The 20,746-nt window shown below is 43.8% G+C and overlaps 1 protein-coding gene across 1 annotated transcript in view; it reads right to left on the bottom strand.

Moving 5' to 3' along the window:
* Window positions 1-4,853: 4,853 nt before the first annotated feature.
* The window catches only part of plppr4b (phospholipid phosphatase related 4b), a 35,750-nt gene continuing 19,857 nt past the window's right edge, over window positions 4,854-20,746 (bottom strand). Inside the window, exons 2-7 of the mRNA XM_079575929.1 lie at window positions 16,999-17,184; window positions 13,546-13,675; window positions 13,277-13,472; window positions 10,196-10,253; window positions 8,832-9,005; window positions 4,854-7,649 (exon numbers count right to left, since the gene is read on the bottom strand). Of these exons, the coding sequence (XP_079432055.1) occupies window positions 6,060-7,649; window positions 8,832-9,005; window positions 10,196-10,253; window positions 13,277-13,472; window positions 13,546-13,675; window positions 16,999-17,184 (2,334 nt within the window). The 3' untranslated portion in view covers window positions 4,854-6,059. The remainder of the gene's footprint in view (window positions 7,650-8,831; window positions 9,006-10,195; window positions 10,254-13,276; window positions 13,473-13,545; window positions 13,676-16,998; window positions 17,185-20,746) is intronic.

The raw sequence follows: 20,746 nt of genomic DNA, 5'->3' as shown, positions 1-20,746 counted from the left end.
CATGTAGAGGGCTAGTCAGTCGTTAGTGCTTTGTGATGGGGCTTCATCAGACCCTAAAGTCAGCGCCATAGGAGGTTACTCAGTCAGGTGGATCGTCACTGGTTATATTGCCCATATAGTGGAGCAGACTAAGCCCAATTTAGGCCAAACTGTTCACTTTGTAATGCATTGAATAAGTAATACAACAATACTAAACAATACATATGGTGAGTGAAACAGAGTCAACACACACATCATTATCCCATATACCTGTACCTGTACCAGATGTCAGAGCCGTGGTAAGAATATTCTTGTTTCATAGTTCAGTTTACCTCGGCGTGTTACGTTCCCTCTCGTAGTTTTTTCACAATCGCATTTTCAAGTTTAGCGTGTTTGGTTCTGTTTTTGCCCCGTTTGGCGTCAGGACCCAGAAACCTGGACTTGTAATGGACTGGACTGTAACATGAGCAGTAAGGTGGTGCACAATAATGGTTTATGTAAAAGTTTTCAAACTTATGCCATATCACATTTTGCCTTGTTCCCATAGACATTTTGAATATCTACATAATGTATCCAATAAGGTCTAGGCCGACCGAAGAATGTGTAACTTTCACAGGAAACAGAAACTTGAACGATACAAAGATATAGGTCATAATAACCTCTTCCACTCTCCCTGTACTTGTTCTACAGTTGTAAAAAACATTAGAACAGTTCAAACACTATGTTCGATGTATGATGACTTTGTTCTCTTGGATATTTTAACTCCGTGTAGGCGACTTGCACAATGCGGAGCAAAAGTTGCTTTAGATCTTTGTTTCGTACAGATTGCTGACAGCGCTTAATAAGGTCAATGCCTGTCGTTGATGACCTTCAAGGAATGAACTTTTTTTTCTTCTCTGTGAGAACCGACCTCCCATAATCAGAGTTGTACTCCTACTGTTAATCTGGCCTCCAGTCCACTCCAGTAAAGAGTGGACTGAGCGGTAAGAGATAGTATTTGTGCTGCTCGTGTGTAAGAAATACTTCTTTCCAGGGTGACGTTTTGTGGGTGTGGTTTTACGCACAGGGAGACTCCACAGACAGGCAGATGGATTGGTTCACTCAGCCCTGTGATAGTCGTATGTATTTAAGCACACGCTGCATGTTGTACATTCATCTAGTCTCAAAATCCTTCATTATACTTATGGAGCGATAAGTCCACACAGTCATTATCGCGAACGTTAACAAAGTCAAAATGATGAAAAACTGTTCCACTCCTGCAATAATTGACTCCATTATTGGTGCAAATTCTTACAAAACCAATCTAAAAATCTGGCCACAGACCACTCTAACGAACAGTGATTGTGGAAATGAAAACCTGCACGAGATATTCAAACCAAACTTCCTGGCACACATATGTAAGTGTCAGCCTGCAGGATGAACATCCAATCACAGCCAAGCATCAGAACAGCAAACCACACATCCATTCAATATTAAGTTTTCAAAAATGTTGTGTTTGTAAATCTCCTCACGTTTTTCTGTTATCGGCATGTTCTTATTGTCGATAAACGGCTTCTTCTTGTTGGTAAATGTTTGACCCGCCCCCACAGGGCAATTATTGGCTCAAACCACCGCAGGTTCTGTATGGAAACAGACCAGCCGGAGCACAAGTTGAATTGTCATGCGTCTCAGGACTCAGAGAACTTTCCTGTGCTTTCTCTCTGAGTGAATACTTTTTTTCTTCACTAGAGTACGGGAAAAGCTGGGACTGTAGGTGCCTAACCTTTCAGCCAGATGCAGATATAGCAATGGCGGGCTCGAAATGCACAAAGTTGAAATGAAAATACATCACAGCCAAACATTTGAACAATGAATAAAAAGTTTATTTGACTTTTTCAGACAATGCACATCTTGTCTTCTACCCTGAACATGTGCCGTCAGAATGCGGTGGTCTTTAGCTTGTTTTTTCTCGGAGAAGAGTGCGGTGGCGTCTGCTGCATAGAACTCTGGCACAGCTCATCACAGTATCCCAAACATTTAATTACAACATGAGGCCCACATGCACGAGCGATCACAGTCCAGCGAGCTACACACAACCAGACCACTGGACCGTCCATGGCACAAAGAAACACTTGTCCTGGACTATGTTCAGACTGCAGGCCTTAATGCTCCGTTCTTTATCTTCCCCCAAGCTCCTTCACGTGTCCATGCCACTTCAGTCTCCACAACATGTCCGCTGTGTCTGAGGAAGTAAACGAGGAGGGTGGGCGCCTCATATCAGGCAGTGTTCATGTTTTAGTACGAAACCAGCACATTAGCAGCATAATTGTTTGAAGACGGCCTTAGAATCGAGTTAAGAAGAGCGTAGGAATGTGGCCAGGGCTGCTTTTGGAAAAAAAAATCAATCTGATCTGCGTCATATACAGCTGACACAGAGACCCAACAGTAAGGTTTGGCCACTCTGGCCTGCAGTCTGAACATAGCCTGTATGTGTGTTGTATGGTCAGTATGAAGGGCTGAGAGTCTAAAGACCACTGTGACAACTTTAAAACAGACCTTTTTTTTTAAATTTTGTTATGTAATTATGGCACATTTGCTGTGCTACTGTGCCTCGTGATGATGATACACATCAGCAGCGCTTTTTGGCTGATTCAACACCAGACTTCTATGTGGTCAAGTGGGCTAGGAGCCACTTCATGTTTGCTAGTACACGCTTGTGAAGGCCTACAATCTGCCTACACTGTACTTTTCTTGCACACAAAATCGCCCTCCCTCCTCTTGGCGCTCGCTGTAGACATGCACACGTGGCCTTGCGACGCATCAAGTTGGGAAATGTTCAACTTTTTGTCACTGTCACCTGGCACTACAACGAGCCAGCGAGGGTTTCATTGACACAACATGAGTTTGAGAGTGTCAGATTGTTATGAATTCCCCAACACTGGCCTGTCAGTTAGGACACGTATTATCCAGCCAAATCGTCTTTGAATTCAATGATTTCCCTGTTTAGAACAATCATCAATGATATGTATATGTTCCTTCATCTCCACACCATGTAGCTAAAACACTGCCAACTTTCATAGTTCAACAAATCTTAATAAACATGTGATGTGTGCTGAAACATAGCATGATGTGTGTGGCTTCCATTAGGGTCGCTGTCATGTTCTCAAATCTGTGTGAATGCTTTTGAATTCCCTCTTGATTTTTGGCAGTAAAGAGCTTAATATTATAGTGGAATAATGTTACGGTCCAAGATTCTCAGCCCTCTCCATACATCCTCTGAAGTAGTGCCAAACAATAAGGTTTTTTTTTTTTTAAGTAACTTACAAGAATGATGGAAACTAAACATAAAAATGCTTTACAAACTATTTCTCCGATTTTTAGTGAAGTACAATTTGTACATGATTGTTGAAAGAGCATGTTGATCTAAGTCATTACAAATGTATCATGTTTCGATAAAATATACTTCATTTATTACATAACATAAATACTTCACCCACAGACTTTCAAATGCACTGCAGTAAACTGTGAAGATCAGGATTCAGTATCAGAACACGGTGCAATAGAATTCTGATACATTTGTCATACTTTGTTTTTTGATGATAGAGAGCTCATTTACGTGTGATTTGTGTCACATGGCAGCACCATGCCCTTCTACATCATAGACTTTACATGTTCATCTATTCTTTGTTATTTGGACATAGGCAGTAGGACATTTTAGAAGAGAATAAAATATATATCTATGACAAATATTTACTGTATAAGACAGACGTGAATAATATCAATGATTGATAAATCTCTGAAAACGGACAAGGTTGTAGCAATATGAACTCTAGTGACATGCAACTGTTACAAAGAAATCATGTACAATAGAACAGACTGTACAACAACTCAGTACAGCTCATGTTTTGCAGGAAAATTCTGTACTTTGGCTTTTTTCTGGTAATTTAAAAACAACAAAACTCTTTTCATATTTAAATATATGCCGGGGCGTCTCACCAGCAGGTACAAAAGACAAGAGGGAACTCTCTTTACACAGAAAACCACGGAACAATGATTTAGGAAAATAGGACTGCATCAACAGTTACTCTGTTACTGAGATCTGTTTTATGTAAAACATGCGTGAAACACGCGGGGTTTTGGCACCATGATCCACTTGTGATCCATGTCACAGAGAGGGAGCAGTATCTTTCATTTGTTACAAACGCTTCTTCATTTAGATCAAGTCTAACCCTTTTCCCACTAGTACCTCCTCAGACACACATCACACGCTCAGATCCAGGTCATCTTTGCTTCACTCAGGTTTTGGACGACAGAAAAAGGGAGGCAGAGTCCTTGTGCCACATGAGTGTTTGGTACTCGCTCTGTGGTGTTTCTTCACCATTAAACCAGAGCAGGCCTCAGGCCCAGGGTCGACAATACTTCTATCTCAGACCTCTCCTTTCAGATACAGTTTTAAACCATCTACTGGTAGCTTACGATTGTGAAGACTGCACTGAAAAGGTTTCTGCTCCCTGGTTAGCACCATGAAAAGCCTGAGATCTGTGTAGATATACGCTGAGGCTGAGGGGGTACGAGCAGAAAAGGCTTATGAGGAAATATTGGCCCATACCACACCGTACTCTGGAGAATGTGTTTGTGTCTGTGTGGACACACACACCCACTGCTGGTAGTGCCTCTACTTTTGGAAGAACATTTTCCATTCACTTTTACTAATTACAGATTTTTTCCCCAAATGAAACCGATTTGGGGCAGAAACAGCTTTCCTTTGACTTGGACAGCCCTCTGTGGAGCCAATGAAGACGCTACAACAGCTTCAAATCAGCCGCCATTGTTGTCTCTCAGTTTACCAACAAACACTGGTAACTCCTGTTACTACAGTCAGCCTCCATGTATGTCTAAAGTGACAAAAAGCTACATTGTTGATGGTGTTTTTCTGGGATCAAGTATATGTTCACAATATTAAACCTTTACTTAGCTATAAGCTGTTTCAACAGTGTTTTGGGCAGTTGCTATGCTAGATTAGCTCTGAAGGTACTGAATATGCTAATGCTAACACCAATGCTCAGGCTTTATACTAAAATAATACTGTGGAGAAAAGCTGAATGTTTTATGACTGATCTAAATTACTGTGAAGAAGAATGTGTTTCGAACATAAAAGGTTTAAATGAAAGATTCTGTCACATTGCACCATAGCATTAGCATTTGGCAGTGTCTCTGAGTGCAGTGCTAATAGCTACTAATCAGAATTGTCAGCTACATTTAGTACAAAACACTTTTTTGGCAATGTTTATGTATAAAAGCTGCTTCTACTGGAGTTGTAGAAGGGGATCTGTGACATAGACAGCTTTAGAGTCCTCTGCCCTTGTGACAGTGAACGCATCTCATTGAGTCACAGCATATTGGACTGAATCGCTACAGGAGGAGGCTAAGCACACTTATGGTTCCAACAGTATCTTCAATGTCACCTGTACATAAGACTGTACAAAATATCACATCTGTGTCTCAGTGCTGTCCACTCAGCAAAAGAATTCCTCTGGGCTTTAGGAAGTGATGAGTGCAGTAGCACCTTTTATCTTTTCAGCGGTAGACTATTTACAGTGTGAACAACGGGGCCACACTCACAGGGACTGACCGAGCCTGCTACAACCTCGGATGCTGTGCTACGTTTTTCCCTCTGCACTAAAGACAGAGCAGTAAAGGCCTCCTGAGGTGGTCAGGGGCTAACAGCACAGTGATGGTTCAAAGACATGTGCACTTGTGCTTGTGCAGGTCAACTTGTGCTCAGTGCAAACACGGACAAAATCATGCTGAAACGAGAAAGTGTACGTGGCTACAGCAAGGCTCCCACAGAGTTTTTCAGGAAATATGGGGTCAACAAATGTACCAGAACTACAAGCTGAGCACTTTTCACTTTTATCCAGGTGCACTAATTCCTATGCTCTATTTAGCTGCATATTTGCTGAAAATAACAACAGCTCATTTGATCAACTGCCAGGTCAAAAACACATCTTTCATAAAAATAGTAACTTTGTCCAATAAAAACTAAAAAGTGAAGAAAGTCCACTTTCCCAGGGGAGTGGGAGCCCTGGGTGTTGCTACAGTTACTCCTTAAAAGCCGGTGTTAGGGACGTGCCCTTGTAGAAAATATTCCGTGTGCTGTCCGGACTGTTGGCCCTCTCCGGGATCAGGATAGCGTTGTTGGCTTTTCTCCGGAGTGTGGACTCGCGGCTGGATGCGACCGAGGGTGTTTCAGAGGCGCTCTCTGCCCCCGCCGCGGAGCAGCCGTCCCCAGGAGTGACCCGAATAGTGGACAGCGCAGCAGGATGGACCCTCTGCTCGGCCTGGCCCGGGGTGCTCTGCGTGTGCACCGTCACCACCGGCGGGCTGCACATGGTGGCCGAGGTGGTGACCACGTGGTTGGGCCGTTTCCTCTCCATAGACCCCTCGCAACTCTCCGAATCCCGGTTCAGATCGTTCATCTCGAATGACTGCCTTGGAGCCCCGGGGCCGCCTCCTCCCGGGTCCAGCCCCGCTCCACATCGCATGCCTGTCCCGTGGTCCAGAGACCGCCACCTCCACGACCCGCTCCCATCTGTGGAGGGAGGCTGAATGATGGGTTTGCTGTTCTCAGGGTGCGCCTCGACTCGGACGATGGCGCCTGTGCTTCCTGAGATGCTGGAGCTGTCCTGTTCGGCGAGCGCTCTGTACCGCGGCGGGCCCTGGCAGCTGGGTGCGGCTGTGCATATGCTGGACTCGTCTAAGCTTTTGGAGTGGGTCTGGAGCAGACCTTGCTGTTTGGACATGGCGATCACCTGCATTATCCTGGGCTGGGCCTCACTCGTCCGGCACGTCTTCTCTGCCACCTTTTGCCAGTGTGCCTGCCCTGCATTGCCGCCGTCATTGGGTGGCGGCCCTCCCCCTCCCGGCACTGACCTCGGGGATGCGTTGTAATTCTCTTGAGCTTCTTCCGGGATGTGGACCAGCTGAGAAGACCCGGGCCTGGACTGCAGAGCTATCCGGGCCCCTCCAGTGATTCCGCTGCAGTTGCTTGGTAAAGTAGTGCTACTGCCTGCGGCTAACTTGGCCATGTACGAGTGGCAATCAAAGCCCCCGTTTAGGCCCATTGTGGCTGGTTCTGAACTGGGGTGGAGGTGGTCCATGCTACCGTGGTGCGGGGCGTGCTGGGAGGACTGCCCCGACGAGGAGTCCAGGGAAGAGGAGAAAGAATCGGGAACTTGCAGGGAACACTTGTGGTTCTTGTTTTTCCACTGTGACAGCAGCTGTTTGGAGCGACTGGAGTCCATGGACGCGTGGTGGAGAGTGGCAGCGTGGCGCCGTGCCGCCTCCTCGTACGCCGCTATGGCCTGCGGGGTGTGGACGCGGGGCAGGGTGTGGCTGAAGGCCATGTAGGCCTCTTTGCTCTGCGGACTGCGAGGGGAGAGCGCGTCCCCTTCAGCGTGGGCTTTGAGTCCGTCCTCGGGTCTTTGCTGTGGGGGGAGGCCGCGGTGGAGCAAGCCCTCGGAGTGGGACGTGGGCAGCAGAGGTTCTCCAGCCATGGCTTTCATCTGCATGTGGTGCAGCACGGCCTCCTGGCTGATGTGGGGCAGGGAGCAGGGGGGCCGGTGGGGCTGTGGAGGTGTGGTAGAGCTGCTGTCCTCACTGGGCTGGAAGTTCCCCACAGCGAACAAGCCCTGCAACAGAGAGAGAGAGTTTATGCGGGCGGCCAAAAGTCCAATTCAGTGGCTTGCTGTGGAGTGCCACCAGCTGCCAGACTACATACTCATACAAACTTATATTATGCTAAGTCAAGGTTTTATAGTTTGTTTTTGTGTTTTTTTTTACCACTTTGGAATGTAACACATTTGGAGTTGTGCTTTGAAGAAAAAAATGCACTGATCCAAGTTTATTACTTCCAATACTGATACCAACCCGGGGTTTGAACGTCGATACCCGAGGCCAACCGATACCACAACACTTTCTTAAAAATGGCTTGCTGATTATTTGTCTCTGTTAGAAATTGGTTTGCGGGGAGTGAAAAAAAAAGTGTGGTCCTTATGTTTCACCTACAGATAGAAACATATCCTGTAGGTGTGTCCCTTACAGATATGTTTCTATACTGTCGGTCATTTAGCACTTCATAAACTAAAATAAACACTGAGACCTTCAACAGTGGCATTACTGTGCTGTTATAATAGTTTATCCCCCAACCTTGATTAGTTAAAGGTGCAATATACAACTTTGTATGTAAAAAAAAAAGTAACAAAGTTTATTAATGTGTATTTGACCTTTATATGACCCAGCGGCTGCTTGGGTGATTTGCATAGTGCATTTACTTGCCATTCAGATGGCCTGTAGGACGCTCCAGGAACAATTATTTTAGGGTTCATAGTAGGTTTTCATTGTATACAGTCCATTCCGATGAGCTACCAGAAATATGCTTTTTTTTTTTTTACATAAAAAGTTGCATTGTGCACCTTTAACCTGTTTACCTGCCACTTTAGGGCTAGGATTAGGGTTTGGAATTATGCATATGCTAATCTCAAAGCATAATAACTGGAGAGTTTACAGCCAGTGTGATCCTCATTTGAAGACCTTCTAGTTCTAAAATATGTGTGAAATAAACCCTAATCATAACCCTATCCCCCTGATCAGGGGGGACAGCAAGTAACAGGTTAATGCTCACATTAGCAATGACGCTGTACGTGTGCAGTGTAAAACTACACTGATCCCATAGTTTCGAGTCATTCATGTCTATCCAAGCTCATGATATCTAAATACCTTCACACGTCATAAGGGCTTGAATGTATTTTGGGGGGCTGCTAAAAACTGGAGGTTTCCATGCTCCAATATAAAATAGTAGGCAGAAACAGTACCAGATAAACAGCGATGGCCCCTCCCAGCAGGAAGCCCAGGTAGACGTCCACGGCGTGGTTCTTGTACTGGATGATGCGCGTGAGGCCACAAATGATGGCGCTGATGATGAAGGAGAAGACCAGCAGGGGCTTGAGCAGTTTGGACGAGTCGGTCAGAGTGCTGTTGAAGTACATCTGTACACAAGATGCAGAGGAAGCACGTTTCAACTCAATCATCTACTTTTTAAAAACCATCCTGGTAAAGAGTGGGCCCCAGAGCTCCCATCGGTCCCAGCAGGTCTGCAGTTCCATCTTTACTGCACACTGATGACCTGAATGACTAGAGAGCCTATCTCACCAGAAAGAGTGTCAGACTGACAAAGGGCTTATCTCACCCACATGGAGACTAGCGTTTTTCTATTAGGCCCAAAGCGCTTTGGAAGCAAGGAACCACTCACAAGTGTACGCTGGAAGCAAGGTGGGTGAAGTGTCTTGCCCAAGGACACAACAACAGTGGGCACCTTCAGGAGCTGGGATTCGAACCCCCGACATTCCGGTCATGAGACAGCCTGCTCTACCAACTGTGCCACTGTCGCCCCAGAGATAAGGCGAGTCTCTCTTAGTGAAAACAAACAGGTCCCATTGCAGGGGAGTCTCCAGATGGTCTCCGAGAGGTCTACGCAAACACTATTTGAGTGTATGGAGTCTCATAGCGTGAGATCTCCTCCTCAGTCACAGAAACGGGTTCAACAACTAGTCTTCTTGCTCTTGGAGACCATACAAAGATCTCTCGGAGACCATGCAAAGATCTCTTGGAGACCATACAAAGATCTCTTGGAGACCATACAAAGATCTCTTGGAGACCATACAAAGATCTCTTGGAGACCATACAAAGATCTCTTGGAGACCATACAAAGATCTCTTGGAGACCATACAAAGATCTTTCGGAGACCATACAAAGATCTCTTGGAGACCATACAAAGATCTCTCGGAGACCATACAAAGATCTTTCAGAGACCATACAAAGACCTCTTGGAGACCATACAAAGATCTCTCGGAGACCATACAAAGATCTCTCGGAGACCATACAAAGATCTGTTGGAGACCATACAAAGATCTCTCGGAGACCATGCAGACCACATGCAGTCTTAGCTGAAATCAAACCTGTTTTCCCTGAGACTACCTGGAGACTCGCCTTATCTTAAGGGGACGTTTGACCAGCAGCAACTCGAGTCTCCAACTAGTCTCCAGGCCGGTGAGCTAGGCTCTTTAGGATTCCAAGCCTAAATAAAGGTGTGGTTACACTGTTAAAACCTCACTACAGTGTCGTACACGTCAATGTGCGTTTCATGATGAAATATGTTTTTGACACAGGTCAGTCTTACCGAAACATAGACCGCAGCAAACGACGCCAGAGTGGCATGTTGGGAAGGGAAGGACTTTCTGTAAAAGAAGAAAATCAAAAGGAAATAGTGGTTAATTCCTCTTCATCTTCTTTCTTGAGTTACAGGGGTTTCCTCTAACTTATCAAATCAAGTACCACGAAGAGACAATGGCTTTCCCAAATGAGGACAGAATACATTTTTTTTTTGTCTTTTCTTCAGTAATTTTCTTTTACCTAAACCTTCAGTAAACATGTTCTGATATGAATTGGTTTAAACACATCAACGACCAAAGAGGGGAAATGTGAAACATATTAGAAGTTAGTTTGAGAGAAGAGAATGCAGAGCTGCTGAGAGGCAACAAAACCGAGAAGAAAACGAGAAGCCACCGGGGCGCTAACAACGGCTTTAATTACTAACTCCATACTGAATCCAAACATCTCCAGTGTTTAGTTCTAGTTGACCTTGTATCATCATGTCCCTCTGCCCCAGCCTTTGAAGCCTGGCTCTGCTGCAGCCTCTCCCCCAGCTCAGCGCCTCTCCCCCTGGCAGAGAGAGAAGTCTTCTTTCAGCTCCATGACCTACTTCTGCAGCGCTGCTCCCCCACTCCCCACTGATTCTGCAGCCTCTCCGCATCCAGCTCCACTTCGCCAAGCACCACCGCCAGCTTCACAGGGAGAATTACAGAGGAGATTTACGCACACGTACAGAGGAAGTGTGTCTAAACCGCATTGTTGGGTTTCACATATAGTTTGACAGGCTTATGAACTCAACATTTGTGCTTCTCCTTCTTGGATATTTCTAATGAAAATGCTGGAGTGTGATTGAGTATCACCCAGAATCAGAAAAAAATCCATTCTCGGTGTAACCTCCACAAACAACTTCACTAGATGGAATTGATGAAGAAAAGAAACCTACTCAAAGTAACAAACTCTTTGTTGTTTATGTTTATTATTTTGAGCTAGGACTGGGAATTGTTTCATTGTTTTCGATATCAGTAGTTTAACGATACTTGGATTTCAATACCGATGCCTGATCAGTACTTTTTCCGATACTCAATACTCAAATATTTGTCATCTAGACTGAGAAATCAGAACCCCTCCCACAAAAACGGAGCTCAATTGTGAAGATCCAGACCCTGTGTACGAAAATGAGTACGAGGATATGGTAAGACCAGGCTAGGGCAATCCAACTTGGATCTTGGATTTCCAGATACCATACTAGTATCATTTAATGGTACCCAGCCCTATTTGGAACCCAATGCCATAAAATGAGCTTAAGTTGAGACGCTTCAGGATAAAAAGCCCAGATTTATGTCCTGTTTTCTCCCTTAACATCTTGGTTTTACCGCAAAAGTAAAAAAAAAAAAATAGACCAAACTCTGCCTTGGGATTTGGTCTGAAATCTCTCCAGCATGTTTCCCACACGTATCCATTCACACATACTGCCACGTTTGCTATTCACGTGGTCATTAACTTTCTTAAAGATGCCAGCGAAAAAGGTGTGTGGGGACACACTCGCATTTGATACAAAACGTGGATTTTTTTCTGATTCTGGGTGATACTCAATCACACTCCAGCATTTTCATTAGAAATATCCAAGACAACAAAGACAATATTTTGAAGGATTTTTTTTTCACAGGGATTTTTCTTGATCTAATTTCTGCCTGATTTATCTAGTTTTGATCCCAATAAACAAAGCAGCAATTTGAATTTATATGGATATTTTCACGACTAAGTAGATTATTAAAAAAAAAGAAAAACGATCCAAAATCTCTCCAAGCAAATCTTTGTAAGTAATAAATATTTATGTACATTCAAACCTGGCTCTATCCATTATGAATATTTAGTTGGTAATTTGGCCCATATTCATCAAAGTAACCGGGTCTAACTCCTACTTGCTGTTATAACCTCTACCTTAACTACGGTTCCACAAGACAATCTGAATTATGCGTGTGCTGAAGTGGAAACACAGTCTTTCAGAGCCAACAGAACACAGAGCTGTGCCAAAAACGGAGGCTAAATTTAGTCCAGCAGTCTGCAGCTAAGACTACACCACACTGAATACTGCTTCCTACTGGCACCAGAGACAAGGGCAGACGTCACCTCGAGCGTGGCAATAGTACAGGTATTGTTATATCTGTGATGGGGGTCCAAACGGCTCCAACCTTGAGCAGAGTTGAGCTTTTGCATTGCTTTGATAAAGGAGGAGCTACGCACGGCTACACATGGATTACACTCAAAACAAAATAACTTGATCTGATTAAACAAGTGCTCGCCCATTGGCGATTAGCAGCCATGTTCCATGAGAGAAAGGTAATGTTGAGCTAATATGTTTAGCAAAACAAAGCCAACAAGTGAATTTCTCCACAGCAGCTTCGGAGAAACATGACTGATCCACTGTGGATCAAATGCGCTCAGTTCAGGTGGGGGTTTAGAGGTTAAGAAAACTGAATTGCATGATGGCTTGTTCAAAGGCAATCACAGATGTGAAATAATTACAAACTACATCCAATAATCTCTGTATCAGCGTCCCTTTATCAACCCCTGCACTAGGACGGTAAACTTTGAACTCTTTTATTATTAACATTTTTTTTGTCCCTTTAAGCTTTTTTTACTCATTGTACATAATATACTTCTATTTACTGTTTCTTGAGAGCTGAATGTAACAAGTGAATTTCTCCATAGTGAGATCAGTAAAGGATTATTTCATCTAATCTCATTAAGGAGTCAAATCATTTCACCCAAAATGATCACAACAGTTTCTGCTTTTCCTACCACAAACATTAGCAACACGTGTAAATGCTATAAAACTGAAAAACACAGCAGGCAGTAATGAATGTGTCAGATAATCAGGAAATCCTTTCAAAGCCCTGCTGTTCTCTTCAGTTTACAGCGGTTTGGACACTTCAACACAACAAAGCTAAAAGCTAATCACAATAAAACACCACATTTTCATCACCCAAACACTTATACCAACTAATCAGTCCTTGTTCCGTCAACTTCTCCCATCCATGCCTCAGCCAGCCTCCTTTGTTCCATAAAAAGTCATGTCTTTCGGGCTCAGGTTTGTGACAGTGCTGACCTGCCCTGGGTGATGGCGGCCGGGTCAGGCCCAGCGCAGATGTCCTCCATGACGTAAGGGTTCTGCTCGCAGCTCACGTTCAGGCTGGTGTAGTTGGGTCTGCACACGGTCAGGAAGTACGGCGTGGGGTACCCGGTCATCAGCTGGAGCACGTCTGTGATCAGGGCAGTGGCGCACAGGCCGAACGCGTGCACCCCTGAGGGAAAGAGAGATGGACGAGGTGAAAAAAACAAGCGTCCGGCCGAACGGAGGAAGAGCGAGCTTGTTACCGACGAAGCGCACGGCCCGGCGGATGAAGGAGTTAAAGTTGCAGCCGGCCGCGTTGATGTTGGCTTCGGCCGCTGCGCCCCCTCTCCGACGGGACACACAGCAGAACAGGATGGCTTCCCCGATCATGATCTGCAACACAAGACACGGGTCAGGGCAGGGAAGCACCTTCACCTGAGATTATGACATCATCACATTCGAGAAAAAAATGATCTCAGTCTCCATTTGCATGGAAGTTCTGAATGAGATACTTCTTAACTTAATTCAGCAGTCCAAATATCAAACATCCAAAACATCAACCCTGCATTAAACTTAGGATGTAAAACGATTAACCACCACTGAAAAGTTAATTGATTGACTGCGGAATTCTTCCGCAGTCAATTATTGGTTTTCATGTTCTTTATTATTATTCCTCTTCCATCTTTTTCCCGATTTTCTAGAGCTTTCAGCACCTTCATGCTTTGTGCAATTCATGCAAGTTATGCATCAAAACGTTCCGCATGTTGAGGAGAAGGGTGCTATTACTTTTGGGACTTCTGCAATTTACGTTTTTTCCGCAATCGGCCAAAATGTCGGAGATTTTTCCCATTGACTTATAATGGGGCTGCCGCAAATCCATGCTTTTCTGCACTTTTTTCTGCATTTTATGCAATTTCTGCACTTTGTGCATGTTCAGCTTATGCAACTTGTGGGTTTTGAGAAAAAATTGGCCTTCTGCAGTTTTCCAGTTTTTTTATACGGGAGTTTGAAATGTTTGCATTAGTGTGTATGTGGACCTGTCGCATTAGTGTGTATGGGGGAATCCAGCCAATGGGGAGACTCCAGGCCTTTCAGCCATTTGTGCAGCTTCTGCCAATCAAGCACTGAGGCCATTTCAGCAGTTTGATCAGTTTATGCAATATAAAAGTTTATGCAATATTAATAATTTATGCAAATTAACCACTTTATGGGATTTAACCAGTTTATGCATTTTAAAGCGTTTATGCAACTTAAGAGTTTATACCATTTAGGATTTATGCGAATTATCCCATTCGTGCATTTTACCACTTTTTGCAGTTTATACAGTTTATGCAACATGACATTTTATGATTTTACCAGTTTATGCAAATTAAGCATTTTATGCAATTTGAACAGTTTATGCAATTTCTGCATTCGCTTCCTGCAATTCCGCAGTCAATCGCAATGGCGCAGCCATTGCATTTCTAGTTGGACCTTACTTCATATGCTGAAGAAGAAAGCATTCCATATATGCCACTTTCTGTTTCATCTTAATAGACCAGCTTAGTCATAAACCAAGTCTAATAAACAGCACTTTGACAGTTACCATAGTTACCACTTTAGTTACCACATCGCACCTGCCCTTTTTTAAATTTTGACGTATGCACTCAAAGTCATTTGTTTTTCCAAAAAGTTTCGATTTAATTCCGGTTTGATGATTTTGAATGTTCTGGCTGTTACTTTGGTCACATGGCTCTGTCTGTATTCTGCTGGACAGTGAGCCTCCCTCTGTAATGTCACAGGCTCTGTAAGGGAGTGTGCATTTACGTGAGTATGTCTGACAGGAGGAAACCCAGTCTTCCAGATTGAATTCATGCTTGGTACACTGGATAAAATGTAGCATAGCGCTGTATCTTCTGTCTGTGGGATCATACATTCAAGCGATCCTTCATCATCTTAAAAGGAAACACTGCATCAAAACTCTGATTATGGCACTGATTCAACACTTCTCCAGAGAATCACTTGGTAAATTTAAACTTCAAGTTTTTTTTTAAATGTGTTTTTCTCACATTGGGGCGACAACATCTGCAACATCAGCTCCTACAGACTCAACATTTTCTAATATTAAATATCCCAAATCTACAAACATGGCTCTCACTATGATTCAGACTCTCACTATGATTCAGTGGCCACAAATATAGGACATTTTGGTGATTTTTATGTATGAAAGGCCTTATTTTCAATACAGGGCTTGTTAAAAGTTTGGAAGCACTTTTAATGTATCATCTTTTCTTTATTCTCAACTATTTCCTTTGTGTGATTCTCATTGAAAACATGAAACTATGAATGAACATGGGATGATGGAGGAAACAAAAACAATTGTTTTACAGTTTTCTGATAGTGGCGCCAAGTCAGTGCGAGTACAACTACACAAGCCTGTCGTTGGACGCTTGTGCTTACTGACGTCAGACGCTTGTCACAAATGTCACCGAGTGTCAAGAAGCTCTGGCCGTGTGTCAGCTCAGAGTGTGTTCGTCCATCTTGGGACAGACTAGTCTCCCTCTTTGCTACTACCATGTCCTGTGGATCTTTAACTATATCCCCATGGTCAACACAAAATCTCCCCAGTATTTAAGCCGACATCCTGCCCATATGATTGAATATGGCACATATTTTGTGCTGGTAGCAAGTGGCTATAGGCCCGGTTAGCCCGGTTAGCATGTTACAATCGCCTACAGCTCATTGTTGATTAAAAGTCTGCAATAAACCTCAACTGTGTGAAGCCCGGCTCAGTGTGTGACCATCATAAAGGCTGCTCTATGTCGTTACAGCTTCATTTACGTTATTAGTGCATAATGCTTGTTTTCATGGGAGAAAACTAGAGCTCGATGCGAGCTAACTGAGCTAACAAGCTATGGTTTTCTTCCGGAGCTAATTGTAGATAATGTGAACAATAAACTACAAAGTCAGCCAGCCCAGCTCAGTGTGTGATCATTGTTAAACGGTTCTTTCTAGCATAAGCTTTCTCCGGTGGTAATGCTACAACAGGCATCCTCACCCAAACACATTCCCAGCGCAGATTCAACCACTGAAATAAGTTTTATTGTCGCCATTTTTAATCCTGGGTGTTTAGATAAAGAAACACTGAATTGTGTCTTTGTAAAAGTCCCAGAGCTGCTGTAGCTCCGGTTCACAATGAAGCTAAACCTCCCTGACTTGTTTACATCTGCAGGCCGGCAGAGGATCTGCCCGATGGCTCGGCTACAACATACGTCACAGTCGGGAAAGCTCCTGATTGGTCGATGCTCGTGAATTTCTCCCAAGATTTCAACAATTCCAACTTTAGCGTTGGCCGTGCATGAAGCCCTGGAGTGAAAAGCTTCAAAATGCACCGCACAGGAGGCGCGTGACACGCTGCGGGACCTCTGGACACCCCCCCGAGGCGCGTCCTCCATGTACTTTAAATGTAAACCTGACGCTTTGGAGGCGTCGGCCGCGTTTGGTGTGGAGCAAAAGGCTCATGTTTACATCGTACTGTCTTGCTTTTCACTGGAGCTCCTGTCTCCGCTTTGACAAACCGAATTAAAGCTAAGTACCCGGCAATGGCAAATTAAATGTATCATAATTATATGAGTTCATTTCAAAGCCTTCAGTGAGAATCTACAATGGAAATAGTTCAGATATAAAAGAAACACAATCAAAATCATATGAAGCATATGTCCGTGGGCGGTGCTTACGGTGATGGCGGGTCCAGCGAAGGCCAGGCTGAGCAGCATGAGCAGTGGGATGACCTCGTGCGTGGGCTCGATGTAGGGCAGGCTCAGGCTCCGGTCGTGGCACGTGAACCCGGACTTGGCTGGTTTGAAGATGTCGGTCCACTCCAGGAAGTACAGGCTGACCACGAACGACACCAGGATGGGCAGCTGCCACACACAGACCACAGCGGAGTCAGGTAAGGTGGCAGAGGACGATTCACCAGCCATGATATACTCACAGTTATGTAATGATGGCCCAACATAATACTGGACAGTTTTAAAGTGTAGTAACGCAATAACACGCCGTTAATAAAGCTGTTGAGCCCAAGATGTGACGATTTTTTATTTATTTAGCAGGCCTGGGAAATGACATGAATGGAGTTGTAGCGCTGAAACTAAACATTTCAAACATTCAACATTAGGCCCAGTGCTTTTTAACCTGTATATGCTCCCTCTTGGTGATGTCATCAGGAGACATGGAGTCACTTTCACAGTTATGCTGATGATACACAGTTATACATCTCCATGTCTCCTGATGACACCAGGCCAATAGATGCACTTTTTAACTGCATTTTAGAATCAAATTCTGGATGGCAGAAAACTTTCTCCAGCTTAACCAGGACAAAACTGAAATGTTAATCATCGGCCCTGAGAGAGAGACTTTTACCCAAACTACAGTCACTGTCTATGAATCCTTCCTCACAGGTGAAGAACCTGGGTGTGATCTTTGACTCTGAGCTGGTGTTTATTCCACACATTAAGAATATCACAAAGAGAGGTTTTTACCATCTAAAGAACATAGCCAGAGTCGCCCCATTCTCTCCCGGGCCAACACGGAGACGCTCATGCATGCTTTTATCACCAGTCGTATCGACTACTGTAATGCCCTGCTTTCTGCTCTTCTGGATCTCAGGTTTACAACTCTTACAAAATTCAGCAGCTCGTGTCCTGATGAAGACCAGGAGGCGGGACCACATTACACCAGTTTTAGAATCGCTGCATTGGCCCCGTGTGTTTCAGGATCAATTTTAAAGTTCTTCTAATGGTTTTTAAATGTCTTAATGGTCTTGGTCCTTCTTATCTTTCAGAACTGCTTTTACCTTACGAACCTTCACGGCCCCTTCACTCCTCCGGCAGGGGCCTCGTAGTTATTCCTAAAGTCAACAAAAAGACTCATGGTGAGGCGTCTTTCCAATATTACGGCCCTCGCCTCTGGAACCACCTGAGGAGGAGCTCAGGGCTGAGGAGGAGCTCAGGGCTGAGGAGGAGCTCAGGGCTGAGGAGGAGCTCAGGGCTGCAGAGAACGAACATGCTTTTAAGAGCAGCTCAAGACCCACCTTTTTAGCTTAGCTTTTAACTGACTAATCTATTTAGAATCCTAATATATAAATGGGAGGGTGTGCCGGGCGTATTGTTTTAAATGTTGTAATCTGTAAAGCACTTTGTGATACCTTTCGGTATGAAAAGCGCTTTATAAATAAAGTTTGATTGATGATTGATTGATTTCATCTGTTCTCAGCCTGAACAAACACACAGTACATACTGTTTTTTGATGTTGTTAGGGTGAATAGAAATTGAATAGAATTTTAATATTACTTTCAAAGAAAAGTTATTTTTAATGATGTTTCTCAGTAAAACAGTTTGAGTGTATTTTAGTTATCATAACACTGATTTTATGTAAAGTTGCTCACTTTGTCACTTTGTCTTTGGGGAGGTACTGCCTTAAAGGAACAGGCCACTGTTTTTCCATACTGAGATATGTTCTTACCTGAGCTTAGACGAGTTGATGTGTACCTGTCTAGTCTTTGTGTGTGTGCTCTGTCACGCAAAACGACCAAAGATGTTGTTAGCATTTGGCCTCTCCCAGTATATTCCTGTAGCTCCAAACGGGGATTGGTTGGAAGCGACCGCGCTCTTCCACGGGCACAAAGACCAGACAGGTACACATCAACTCGTCTAAGCTCAGGAAAGAACATATCTCAGAATGGAAAAATGGGTACGTGGTACCACTGCGCTAGATCACTGAAAGGTCAATTACGCAATATAAACTTTTTATTCACATTAAAAAGTATAAAAACTTGTGTGATATGACCCTGGATGAGTTCTATTGGACACAATACTTCCTAGAAAAGTGTTTGTTGGTCATGAAAGTGTCAGGATCTCTTATGGATGTGTCTTTGCCCAGTTCTCCTGTCGGATTCACACTTCGGTCTGAACATCTGCACGCCCTGATGTTCCCACGTCTCTCCGTAGGCCTGCTGTTGTTCTGGTGATGTGCCATTTGACCTCCAAACAGAAGACTTTGATTTTAGTTCATCTGACAGACAATAGTCATGTTTCAGTGTGGTCAAAATACTAATGTTAAGATGAAGAAAATAAGAATAAGAAAATAAGATGGCGCGCAGGAAGCAGTGGAGAGGCTGGGATGAAGATCACAGAGCATAGGGAGGAGGAGCTGTGTCATAAATACATAAAGATTTAGAGATGGCTCTAAATGTCCCTGTGTGCGCACGGTTCAGCGAGCAGACTAACGTGGCTGCAGAGTGACAGAGGAAATGGCTGTGGTGACCCGTGGATGGGGCTCGGCGTAGGGAATGTGCCACAGAGAATTCATTAACCCATAAACAAGCGCTCACGCACACGGGCAGGAGATGGTCTGGCTGTGGTCAGGAGAATATCACTGAGCGAGCCAATACTAAGCCTTCAGAGCAAGTTCACGTGTCTCCTCCAGGCGCCTTAATATTCTGCATTTACATGGAGGAGTGAACATGTGTGGGACATGAGTAAGGAGGGAGCCATATGTAGGGCATGTATTCCAGTCATATTACATTCATCATCAGCACAGTTTTCCCCTTTATTCAACCTGGAATGTACCAAAGATTCAGATTTTTTTTTTTCAGGAGAACTGTAAATGCTTTCAGTGCTTTCAGTTTTTTAACAATAAATCGTGATCTACAAGATCAGTTTAACCACTGCCACCTTAGGGTTAGGGTTAACAATTAAATTTAATCTAATTCTCAAAGTGTTTTGACTGGAGAGCGGACAGCCTATATGCCAGCGTGATACCTAATTTGAAAGCCAAGACCTTCAAGTTTATAAAAATATGTGTGAGATCTGTGTACATTTGCTGTTCTTAACCCTAGTTATTTCCTGATTAGGGTTAACTAACCCTAGCCCCCGATCAGGGGAGACGGCAGGTCACAGTTTAAGATGATCAGTGCTGATGAGGCCTCCTGAAGTGAGAGGTGAAATGTCTCCGACACTAAAACAACCTAGTAAAAAAAAACGCATTATGAACGTTTGTCTTCTCAGAAAACTAAAAATGAGCACACAGCGCGTTACCATTTAAAGATTTTAGACTAATGTGATGATGGCATTTCTAACAAGAATGTAAATCAAACATTTCTGGTTCCTTTTCTGCTCTTTCCTAAGGTACTCGATAGATTAAAGAGCCTGTTAAGTCACATTCTGTAACAACGGTTCAAAATATAATACACTGGATTTTGTAATAAACACTGTCAACTCATTTTGTAATAAAATGGATCACTACACACTATCAAGCCCTATTAAATACTTCATTCATCCTTTATAACACATATGCACAGTTTGCTAACAACTGTTAACATGAAAAAGCCTCTAATCCAGGGGTGTCAAAGATACACCCCCGAGATGATTTAATCCAGCCCCTGCCCTGTAGAGCATACATTCCAGAGTATGTAAAAAAAAGTAA

This window comes from Gobius niger (genome assembly GCF_951799975.1).
Source record: "Gobius niger genome assembly, chromosome: 18".
Classification (NCBI taxonomy): Eukaryota; Metazoa; Chordata; class Actinopteri; order Gobiiformes; family Gobiidae; genus Gobius; species Gobius niger.
Note: the sequence above shows the minus strand (reverse complement) of the source record. Positions and strands in the feature narration are given on the sequence as shown.